The 12620-nt window shown below is 35.0% G+C and overlaps 1 protein-coding gene across 1 annotated transcript in view; it reads left to right on the top strand.

The window, feature by feature from the left end:
• The window catches only part of LOC119835132 (peroxisomal acyl-coenzyme A oxidase 3-like), a 21461-nt gene that overhangs the window by 6428 nt on the left and 2413 nt on the right, over positions 1-12620 (top strand). Inside the window, exons 3-10 of the mRNA XM_038359789.1 lie at positions 515-676; positions 1337-1495; positions 2857-3004; positions 8485-8659; positions 10137-10279; positions 10841-10974; positions 11685-11807; positions 12051-12170. Coding sequence (XP_038215717.1) covers positions 515-676; positions 1337-1495; positions 2857-3004; positions 8485-8659; positions 10137-10279; positions 10841-10974; positions 11685-11807; positions 12051-12170 — 1164 coding nt within the window. The remainder of the gene's footprint in view (positions 1-514; positions 677-1336; positions 1496-2856; positions 3005-8484; positions 8660-10136; positions 10280-10840; positions 10975-11684; positions 11808-12050; positions 12171-12620) is intronic.

Here is a 12620-nt window from a genome sequence, read left to right on the forward strand (position 1 = left end):
AAAACCACTATTACAAATAATAAAATTGTGCAGCAAAAATAAACGTTACTGGCTCACTTCACGCCTACCCCCGAAAAAGTACGTATGGTACTGACTTTAGTCTTGATTGGAATAGGTAATTTAGTACATCGGTTAACTCCTTGTTTTCTGTATTGTTTGAGATAGAGATTTTACAAGAGTATGAGATTCTACGACATATTTTGATACCAACCTAAACCAATCCTATAAATAAATCGTACTACAGATTGTATTTCTATGTATTAACTTTGTGCGGCACTCAATCGACTCTTAATTGAACCTTACTACTAAATTGTAATCTACTTATTACTAAGAGCCGTATCGTTTGTTACGTTAGTACCACTAAGTATTTATTCTGGGTCATTTTATATACAATTACTCCTACTACCCATTCCTTCAAAAGATAAAATGTTACGTTGCTCTTTCAATCAAATTAGATTCGATTTTTACAGTCCGACTGTCCTTTATCAATTCTATGACTGATCTTTGTTCACAGTACAAAATATGGCACACGCTAGAAAACGACCCACTTTTCGCGCCCAACCCCGTGACGCCCCCAGTAGAGGAACAAAAGAGAATAACGCAGCTGCAACTGCAGAAGATCAATCAGTACAAATTCTTGAGCAACGAGATGTTCAACGCCAGTTATGGGAAACGGGTAAGATGAAGGTTTCAATAATAATTAAGAAATCCTCTAGTTGCTGTAAAAAAATGTCTTCTAGTTGCCGTCACATGCAATGCCATTCGTGAAATTCGAACTAAATGACGATTTAAGGAAATAGCGTGATACGATACAATCATACATCATTTATTAGTATAATTAAACAGGTCATATAAACCCTTATTAACATTCTTAACGAAGTACAGGCAAACGTTTATGTTCTTTACAAAGAATGAATACTGAAATTTTATGAATGTAGTATTTCAGATGTATCTTATATGTGAATTTTATGAGTACATCTTTTATTCCCGATAGGGATTGTCAGGATGAAATAATTTCCTTACACTGCGTATTAGAGAGGAGATAATTAAATTGATTCTCTTGTGTTTGATTTTCTGCGAGTATTATACATTTAGAAATTAAAGACTTTTTAACGGATTTTAAACGCGATTTATTCATTATATTATTAACCCGACGTTTCGAACACTTTACATCGAGCGTGGTCACGAGGAGACTGACTGACTGTACGTTTAAAATCCGTTGAAACGTCTTTAATATCTCAATTGATTCTATTATTAAAGCGTGGCTTTTTACTACATATATACTACTTGACTCGTACAGTCTACAGGCTACTTATATATAACTTCACTTCTACAGACGCGGACGCTAATGACTATCAACGAAGCGGTCCAGTCCTTGGCGCCCAGCGTGTCAGTCAAAATGGCGATCGGGATATATCTCTTCTCGAACGCTCTGCTCTCGCTCGGCACGGAGAGACACTTGAAGTTCTACGAGGCGACGATCAAAGATAGAAAGGTATGTTGTTTTGATGTTAAGCAGCTCAGCCGCAACCCGCCTGCAGCAAGAGTTGCATATTTCCAGTTCCCGCGGGATTTCTGGAAGAAAGCCTATCTTGTGTCCTTTCTCATAATTCGGTTTCAGGCTATCTTGGTGCCATATTTCATCCGGAATCGTTTTAGTGTTTTAGGTGTGAAGAAGAAACAGAGACAGACGTTGAATTACTTTCGCATTTATAATATTAATAGGCATTGATTTTTTTTATATAAACTATGTTAGAATACATAACACGTACAGTGTCACATAACCAACTAGCTGTTGCCTGCGGCTTTGTCCACGTTGAGATCTATGATCAATCAAGATTATTAGTGTTTATATGTCCATTAAAACGATTATGCCTTGCATTAAAATCAAGACATAAGGTATATGTTTCACTTTATCCCTCATGAATATAACATCTTCATGCAGTTGGGAAAAACTCCAATACGTGACAATAACAAACATACATTCCTCGTTTATTTCCTTCTAAATTGCTAGGTAACATATTCCATTGATAGTGACGTCAATGATGACTATGAATAATTCCAAGTGGTTAAAAAAACGGTAGGAATAATGTATGAATTTACCGTTGTTAATTAGGAGCTGCAACAAATATATTTATTTTTTATTTTTATTGTTCGAAGAAGTTCATTCATAGATTTTTTTTTTGTTTTATTCATTTAGATATTAAGTTTCCTTTTTTTTTCTTAAAGATATAATAAGTATGATGATATAACAGCAAAGTATAGGTACATGATAATTACATATTCAATAGTTTTAATTTCGGCAAGTTTGTATTTGATTTTATTTTAATCATGGCATAATGAAATGATTTGTCTGCAACATAATGATTTCAATTGGATATTGAATTTTATTCAATAGTTTTCTTGAATCCTTATAAATTATCTTGACATAGCACCCCCCACTCCAAACTCCAAGATACTACGATACTACAAGATACCAAATTTCACGACCAAAAGTGTATTCGAAAAGTTTTAAAGAATAGAAATTACATCATAAAGAGGACTTGCGATTCCCTATACACTAGACCATCGTTTGTATCCTATAAGGTTTTTCAAACATTTTGTATTTTAATATCCTTATACCGTACAACTCACTTATCTAGGTTTCGTTAGTATTGACGACTTAAATAGGCAGGCAAGTTTACTTGAGTTTAGCCTAAAACAGGTGCCACTTATTTTTATAGTTGCTTATCCTCTAAACTTTACGTCTTTGTAAGAAATAAAAATAAATAAAAAAAACTGTTATCCTACATTTAATTATATAAATAATCATCCATCAGGATCTCTTGCCAAAAAAAAATTGTTTTTTTTCTCTAGATCCTCGCAAGTTTCGCGCTAACAGAGATAGCGCACGGCTCGGACGCGCGGCTCATGCGCACGACGGCCACGTACGACCCGCAGACGCGGGAGTTCGTGATCAACACCCCCGACTTCGAGGCAGCTAAATGCTGGGTTGGTAATCTAGGTAAAACTTTGTGTGAATTTTATTTTATTTGGTCGCTTGGCTTTTTTTCTTGGCGGCTTTTCGGCTGTGGTTGGTTTTTTTTTTGGTGATTCGGTGCTTGGAGGCAAATTTTGATAAGTTTCGTCTTGTACGCTTTACTCGCATAATAATCTCCTAATAGACTGGTCTTTGGCCTTTCAATCCTTTCCTTATCATATACTCCTTAAAAGCGACCAACGCCTTGCAGCGGCCCTACCTCTGCCGATGTTCATGGACGGTGGTGATCGCTTACCATCAGGCGAACCGCCAGCTCAGTTGCCGGCTGTATATAATAAAAATAGCTGGAATTAAATAAGATAATAAATATAACTTGTATTAATATAGATCGTTATATATATCTGCTTAATTAACATTCTATGCGCAATGAAATATTCTTATACTAAGCAATTACTTTTGGGGGACAATGCATTTTATATATTTTTTATAGATTTAAATTGGCTCAATTTGTTGGCTAACCTTTAGCTTTTCTTCCGCATTAACAGCGTCTTGAAATTGTACACAATTTTATAATCTTTTTATTGCCGTTTTTGCTCCGGGGATTTCACTATTTTTCACTCTGTCTTAACTATTTGTCGGTGCTGTGGTTTACATATTTACATATTCGCATAATCAATAGTTGCCGATATTTATTATGTATTGAAGTTTATACTTAAATACACTTTTGAACCGACTTAAAAAAAAAGGTGGTAAACAATTCGACTGTATTTTTTGTGTTTGTTACCTCATTGCTTTGTGCTGGGTGAACCGATTCTTAAGATTCTTTTTCTATTGTAAAGCCTGTCATGTGGTCCTTTTTAGATTTGGTCTAGTTCTGACAATTTGTAAATGGTGTAGTTTTTTGTTAAAAATAATTATTATAAATTTTGGTTGGGAACTTACTTTTAATTTTTAATTGTTTGCTTTTACTTTGCATGTTTGCTTATTTGTTCCTTAGTAAAACTTACAATGCGTTTTTGCTTTCTTAAAATATTTCTTAAGTTTTATTTATTTTCATTATTTATCACATGTTTGTTTGATAAGGGAATCTACTCATATTCATTTTATATGTGATAAAACTTATATTTGGTATTATCAATCAATACTATTTTTACAAATAACATTCAGCGGAACGTGTTTGAACACGCTAATCTCAGAAACTACTGAACACTTCGTAAATTATTTCAACGTTACATAAGGCTTATGTGTAATTAGGTCATATTTGTTAAGTATCTTCATTATTATTCAATGAGTAACGTAAATCTATTCAAAGTTAGAGGTAGCAGTAGTAATTTTATAAAAAAGAGTAGAGCAGGAGGTAGAAAGAAAATACATCATCTACGGATGCATAAAAACTAAATAAGAATGAAGCGTACATTTTCCATGTATCAAAATATGAATATCAAATTTTATATGAAAAAGTATGTTGAAAATATCTTAAATGTTTTAGCTTGATCTCTGTCACGTAGCAATCGATAACCATCTCAGGGGTCTAAGATAACTGGTTATCTTTTTATTTATTTTATTACTGGACCGACGCGTTTTTCTTCGTTAAAACGACCTTAAGTATTGCAACCACGTGAATATTTAAAAGTTAGTTTCCATCTGAAATTGATTACTTCTTTAGTTTATAAAACACAATTATATTTCATAAATTGTTATTTTTAAATCGGTTACTTTTTACTTCACCTGGATAAGTCCAAGGTCAGTTACAAATATATAAGTATATATCTGATACTCTTTTCGCTTTTATCGAAACACGTTTCTTTTTCTATGCAGGTAATACAAAATCGATAAATATTATAGAAGTTGTAAAGATTTGCGATAAAGAATTCTTGTGTTACTTAACATTTATATTACCTAGTATCGTGTGGATTTTGCCGCGTAAACTTTGTCCTAATAATTGTTGAAAAATGCGTGTTTATCAGTTGGTCTAAAGTACATAGTCGATTTTTTGGCAGATTCGATTATTTCAAAGATAAACCCCTAATGTGTATAAATTTTTAACTTATTGTAGCTTATAAATAGATTTCAGTGTTTATATGCATATATAACATACTTTATAACCGAAATTAATATAATGGTATCAATAATTTATCGTAATTTCCGAAAGTAATTATGTCTTAAAATTATCTATTGCAAAATAATTATTTAATTATCGGATGAGAATTTTCTAAAAATAAATTATAAACATATATAAACTAACAGTGGATTAATGTATTTTTTTATCTACATACCTGTATATCTGCTTATCGATTCGTCTTGCTAAACTGCAAATAGTCGAACTTCACGCTCCGATTGCTATCAATGTACACGTGGGTCACCAATTAATTTCTCATTTGTTATATTCGTGTTTAATTTTCAACCGACTTATAAAAAGGAGGAGGTTTCAGGTAATCGATTCTTTTTTTTATCTAAAAGCTGGTGCGTCCCATGTGGTTCTATATATTTTGGTTAGGTTTGACAATTTGAAAGCGGTTTAGTTTTAGTCTTTATGCAAGCTAGATCTAATGACGTCATTTCCGGGTACCTGGCAAAAAATTTACATTATACGCACCATCATTAACCTCTCCCCCCCCTCTTTCTCAGTATGTTAAAGAAATAAATAGATATGTCAATAAATAAAATAAAGAACTATTTATACGACAGGACCTTACTGTACATTATACATTGAGTGTTGCCAATAAGCAAAAATATTTAAATTGCACTGAAGACTCCTAATGTAAACTCAGTCGCTAATAGCGCCACGGCCGCGGCCTCGAGTTTCGGCTCCCATTGTTGTTTGTTTTATAGACCGCATAGGGCTATGTTGTTCAAGGATATATTATAGCTAATGCCAAGATTTGTAGTCGACACTTTGAAATGATCTATGGAATATTATGTTGGTTATGCAAGACGTTGCCTTTACGTCTAGTACATGCAGGTGAATGTTCCTTTCATCTTTCTTATCTTAATTAATACTAAGTGTAGTGTTTGAAACGTCGGGATAAAAAATAATCTTAAAGGAATAAATCGCGTTAAATATCCATTAAAAAAATCTTTAATTTCTACATGTATAATACTCGCGTAAAATTGACAAACAGAGTTGCAGTTTTTCAACAGTTTTTCTTGTATCATCTTCGTTCCTGTAAGATTTCCGGAATAAAATCTATCCGAAATTCCACCCAAATCGGTTCAGTGGTTTAGGCGTGGGAAGAGCCGGATAAAGTAACTTTCGCAGTAACAATATTAGATGGGATTTATGTCATCGTTTCAGAATTAATAATAAAAGATTAATACAATATCTTGCTATCACTATTATGCTTTTACACGTGTATTCGTTAATTTGTAGCGTGCTTATACGAAAAATATCATGGAAATGCCAAATGACATAATTCATTACTGGTACATTTTTTTACCGTTCGTAATATGTCTATTGCGTTTAAAATCCGTCCGACGTCTTAAAGCAGTACTTATTTCAGTGTGGGAAAAAGACTATATACGTCATCTAGCGCCATCACTTGCCCACACTGGAATTAGTACTCCTTTCAGGCGTCACGGTAACCCTGTTTTGCCTGATGGCTAAAATTATAAACATAAAACTTTGTCATAAAAGTCTCATATATTAAGTGTCTTATTACAGTGTTATGATTACCTGTTCTTAATAAGTGATAAAAATACTTCTTTCTTGTATGCGGATATGAGCAATGTTCGTGAAAATAATTAATTTTAAAATGTTTATTTATATAACTTTAATAATAGAATTTAAACCAGGGACGTACCTACTGCACTATATTAAGTAAAAGCTGTTTTTATGTGGAATTATTTTATATTTACGGAACAAATCTTATACCTTTAAACGAGCAATTCTTGTATATATATATATATATATATATATATATATATATATATAATTGGAATCTCGGAATCGGCTCCAACGATTTTCATGAAATTTAGTATACAGGGGTTTTCGGGGGCGATAAATCGATCTAGCTAGGATTTTTTTTAGAAAATGTCATATTCGTGTTTTATTCGTTTTTTTTTCCTGACATCTATTGGTGAATAATAATACTATTTTGCTTCGTAGATAGCTGGACAACTGAAATAACACATAGGCACTTTTTATACCGATATTCCTACGGGATACGGACTTACGCGGTTTCAACCGCGGGTCACAGCTAGTATTATATTTATATATGATTATATTTATATATGACTAGCAAACCCCGCGAACTCCGTTTCGCCACCAGATGGCTTCGTTTTTTCCGCTTTTCTGTTGAATTTTTTCCGGAATTTTCTTTGCTCTAAACCTCACGACGCCCAAGACCTTTCCAACGAATGCAAAACCGTGGAAATCGGTTCGTGCGTTCTGGAGTTATAGCGTCAGGAAGGAAAACCCGACTTATTTTTATATAGTAGATTATATTTATATATGATTATATTTTATAGGAAATGTAGACTGTAAATCTTCTTTACAACTTATTTTTCTTTCTGTTATTTTATTTAAATATCGAGTAAGGTACTAAATAAACAAGTAACATTCTTATAGTAAAACTTCAGTTTTTTCTATGGATAAATTTTCATCTTCCATTGTCCTCTGAATCCTTGGGAAGTCCCTATGTAATATTATTGTTATGTACAATAATAATAAACAAACATTTTCCTTTCCGTTCTCTCTAATCTCAGTCAAACGTCTATCCTTGTTAATTAACATGTATTAATTATTAATACTATTATTATAATTATTTGCTTCATTGGCAATCAAAATGTATTTAGTCAACTCCACTGATGAAGCCTTACCTTGCGGGTGTTTTTTTTTTATGTCATAGCGGGCAACTGAGCTGGTGGTTCGCCTGATGGTAAGCGATCACCACCGCCCATGAACATTCGCAAAGGTAGTGCCTCTGCGAATGCGCTGCCCGCTTTTAGTGGGTAAGGGAAAAAGAACGGATTCATGACAGGAAAGAAGGAATGGAGTGGGTCAGGTGAGGAAAAGGAAATGGGCCTCCGGCTCCCCCACTCACCGTACGAAACACAGTGGCATGCCACTATTTCACGCCGGTTTTCTGTGGGGGTGTGGTACTTCCCCGGTGCGAGCTGGCCCAATTCGTGCCGAAGCGTGTTCGACTCCCACATTAAGAATTGTTAAGATGTTCCGCCTGATAAAATTCCAGGTCTTTCTCTAGCCTGGTTAGCTCTGAGTGGGTTGGAATACTGGTCGTTTTGCAATCGATTATAAGTTATATCATTATTGTCATCATCATTCCTACTATTTAGGACTTCCATTAGCGTTTAGGTCATATCACACACAATTAAATATATCTCCAAGAGCAGGATGCCATGTTATGTCGTAGAACTTTTTGCTGCATAGACCTTATCATTCACCCGCCTTGTGCTGTGATCTGTGGTGATGGAACAGAATTGCGGATCATCTGGAAAATCGCACCAAGCATTCAATAATAATATTAATTCCAAACTATTTCCAGGCAGAAGTTGCACGCACACGCTGCTATTCGCGCAGCTGGTGATGCCGGACGGTACCAACCACGGCCTCCACGGGTTCCTCGTACCCGTACGGGACCCGAAGACCCTGGAAGTGTACCCCGGGCTGATCGTGGGCGACATGGGCGAGAAAATTGGCGTTAATGGCATCGATAATGGGTGAGCATTTGTGAATTTCTTTGGGGAATGTGTGTGATATAAGTTTAAAAGATTATGATATCTTACTTTCGTTGTACATGCTCGTATTTACTTTTTTATTGCGATTATAAGTTTATCATAAGATACCTTTTGACGGTACACGGTACGGCCTTTAGCGGTGCATTGAATTGAAGAGACACGAAGATGGACAAAACTTTAAATAACAATGCTGAATATGCATCGTTAAAAAAATATTTTTATATTACACAATTTAATTTAACATTATATTGCACAATTTAAATGTATTTTTCTTGTTTACCTGAATAGATAATTCGTGTATTAAACTCCGATTAAATTTTAATAGAAAAATTCCAAGAACGCAAAACACATTCCTCTTGATATAATAATTAATAACGTTTGGCAACGGGCCAAGCAAGCAATTAACGAAATTACCAACTGCTCGAACTTGGTGATAACATCATGCACATCCATAATAGATGAATAATATCAGTGCGAAAGATACGTGTCCATGGGCATCGGGTGACTAACGCGATAAGATAAGAACTATAGGGAATTAGCGTTATGCTATGCCGCTGTTCAAATCGCTGCATTTCGCGCCAAAAGAAATCCCGCCACATGACGTCATAGAGTATGTGTAATTTTTTTATAGAAGTAGACGCTCTTCCGGTCTCTGACTGAGTGACAAAATTCTTGTTTTATCCCAAGGGAGCATTTAATCTGGATAAGAAGTATCTATCTCCTATCACATAAGTCAGCTCATACTCTGTCTGTACAAAATACAAATCTTCATCAAATCAACGGATATTACGGAAACTACTGAATGCAATAGTTTCAACGTGATTGACGGACAAACATTCAAACAAACAAATTTTCACATTTATAATATAAGTGTGATAGCTTGACTAGTCCGCCCCAGCTTCCCCCGTGGTACAAATATTAATTTAGATTTGCATATAATTCCATTAAGTACAAATAAGCATTGTATTATTTGATTAGGTTCTAAAGACATACTAAATAATTATTGTTTAATTTTTATTTATTTTGTTTGGTCTTTATACCTTTTTTTCATTTTTTCGATAATCCTTAAGCGATTAATGTTTTTCTTATATGACGGTAATCAATCATAAAACCAGAAGCATTCATAAATTCCACGTGTTTTTTTCTTTCTTAATATAATTTTAAAATGCATTTATCATGTTTGGTCACGAGGACAATTAATTAATTGCAGCGTTGAACAAATTAAAAAAAAAAAAAAAAAATCATCTTTATTTAGTTCTCACAACATTAGTCCATAACAAAAACTTAAAAATACAGAAAAGAGAAAGGATATTATATTATTATAAGGATATTATATAATTATTATTATATTATTATTTTTTATACACACTACACTACAATATTTTTTATGTATTAGGTGTTTTATTTATTTAAGATGTAACTAAAACCTTTTTTAACTTTTTGTCAATTTGTCTTTCAGTTTCATAATGTTCAACAAATACCGGATACCGCGGGAGAACCTTCTCAACCGAACCGCGGACGTGACGGAGGACGGCGTGTACGAGAGCTCCTTCTCGGAACCTTCTCGAATACTCGGCGCTGCGCTGGAAAATCTCTCGGCTGGTGAGTTAGCATAACGTACATAAATAATGGAAATAATTGTGAGAATTTACATCCGAAATAGTTCTTTGAAGAGTATTAATTTCAGATAATTCTAATAAATTATTAGATTTTTAGATCGAAAATATGTATTTTCTTTTTGATGGCCGTCTACTGCACGGATTTTGATGAAATTTTGTATACAGTAAGGGTATGAACTGACTTGGTGATAGGATATTTTTTATTTCGATTAAATTCTCCCTTGGAATAACTAAATCATTTGTTAACAACATTTCGGGTGTCGTCGAGGGGTTAAATCAAAACGAATATTCAAGTAGCTCAAATTATATATTTCTTGTAACACAATAGATAACTTAATACGTCCGCACGCCACGAGCGTTAGACTCGCAAGTGTCGCTGGGAACGCCGCGCCCCGCCAAGCGACCAACTGTGTGGCCAGTCGATAAAAAATAATTTACCCGTTTTTATTTCAATTCAGACTAATAATTAGAAAACCTTACAGTAAGCTCCAGTGAACTTCTCATACGGCGATTGCGCAATAAATTTTATTGAATTCCTCTCCAGGTCGCATCGGCATCATGCAGGAGAGCTGCCACTCGATATCCAGCGTGGTCGCCATCGCGGTGCGCTACGCGGCCACGCGCACGCAGTTCGGCGAGCGGGACAACGAGACGCCGCTGCTCGAGTACGAGCTGCATGTCAGTCGGTTTGTGTGACGCGCGGGGACAGACGGACCACATACGCCGTCGTATATAATAGCTGGACTCTAACACACCGACAGACTAGATACCCCATCACATATAATAGCTGGACTCCAACACACCGATAGACTAGATGCCCTATCACATATAATAGCTGGACTCTAACACACCTACAGACTAGATACGCCATCGTATATAATAGCTGGACTCTAACACCGACAGACTAGATACGCCATCGTATATAATAGCTGGTCTCTAACTCACCGACAGACTAGATACGCCATCACATATAATCCTGCTAATATCGTAAATGCGTAATCGTAAAAGCAGTAAATTTTAGTGGCCTAAGCTAGTTAATATACATCAAAATAAATTCAACCTTATGTGGTTGTGTTAAAGTGGTATTGGTGAGGATATTTGTTTCTGATTGTGTATCTGCTATATAGTTGTTATAATTATTGAAACTGTTAACCTGCTGTTGTGTGGATTTGTCTGGGTTACTGTGGGAATACCTTAGATAATATAGCATCATCTGGAACAGCTCAACATAGACTGATAAACATAGTGATGGGAGGGGTTTTGAACTCAGAATTTAAGTGCTTCAAGTGCTATAATTAGACGTCGTTGTAAAAACTTTATTTATTCCCTTAATTTCCACTCATACGGAGTTGGTCCATTCGATAACTTACATACGCCCGTCATTCCAGCAATGGCGTCTATTCGGCTACGTGGCCGCAGCGGTGGTGTTCCGGCTGTACCTGCAGAACTTCACGCAGACCTATCTCAAGATAGTTGAGAAGTCGAATACGGGTCATAGGGTCGATAACTTGGTGAGTATCTTCAATTTAACGCTCCATTTTTAAATAAGACTTTTTTTTCAGGAGAGTTGTAGTGAATAATAGTTTAATATCTGTGTAATGTTAACGCCATAGGACAAAATTTTTGAATGTATTATTGTTATATATCAAAATTAAAACTAAGGTCATTTTTAGTCATTCTATGTAGAAAAAAGCTTCTGACACCGCTAGTTCTAGTTCTAGTTTCCCGATTAAGTTTCGAAACCTTGTTTCCAGAGCGAAGCAGTGTCAGAGATCCACGCGATGGTGTCATGCAGTAAGCCCTTACTGACCTGGACAGTGTTAGAGGCGGCACAGCAGTGTCGGGAGGCGTGTGGGGGCCACGGGTATTTGAAGGTGAGCTATCCTACTAATATTATAAATGCGAAAGTTTGTAAGGATGTGTGTTTGTTGTTATTTCACGCAAAAACTACTGAACCGATTGCAATGAAATTTGGTACGTAGATAGCTGGACCACTAGAATATCACATAGGCACTATTTATCTCGATATTTCTACGGGATACACACTTACGCGGGTGAAACCGTGGGGTGCAGCTAGTACTGACAAAAAATAGTTTTTGTGTTAGACAAGAAAATGATTGGTCTATTGATACGAGTCGATCGATCGATGATTTTCTAATCTAATACTATAACCTTATATTATATTAGTTATAGTAGTACATATACATACCTTAAATTTTAATATTATTTTATGTGCATCGTCATAAATGTATTCGTATCATTTTAATTCATCGCACAGGGGAAATACAAGGGTAATTTTGATACCCGGATAATATCTTCATAGA

The sequence above is a fragment of the Zerene cesonia genome, chromosome 20 (genome assembly GCF_012273895.1).
Source record: "Zerene cesonia ecotype Mississippi chromosome 20, Zerene_cesonia_1.1, whole genome shotgun sequence".
Taxonomy (NCBI): domain Eukaryota; kingdom Metazoa; phylum Arthropoda; class Insecta; order Lepidoptera; family Pieridae; genus Zerene; species Zerene cesonia.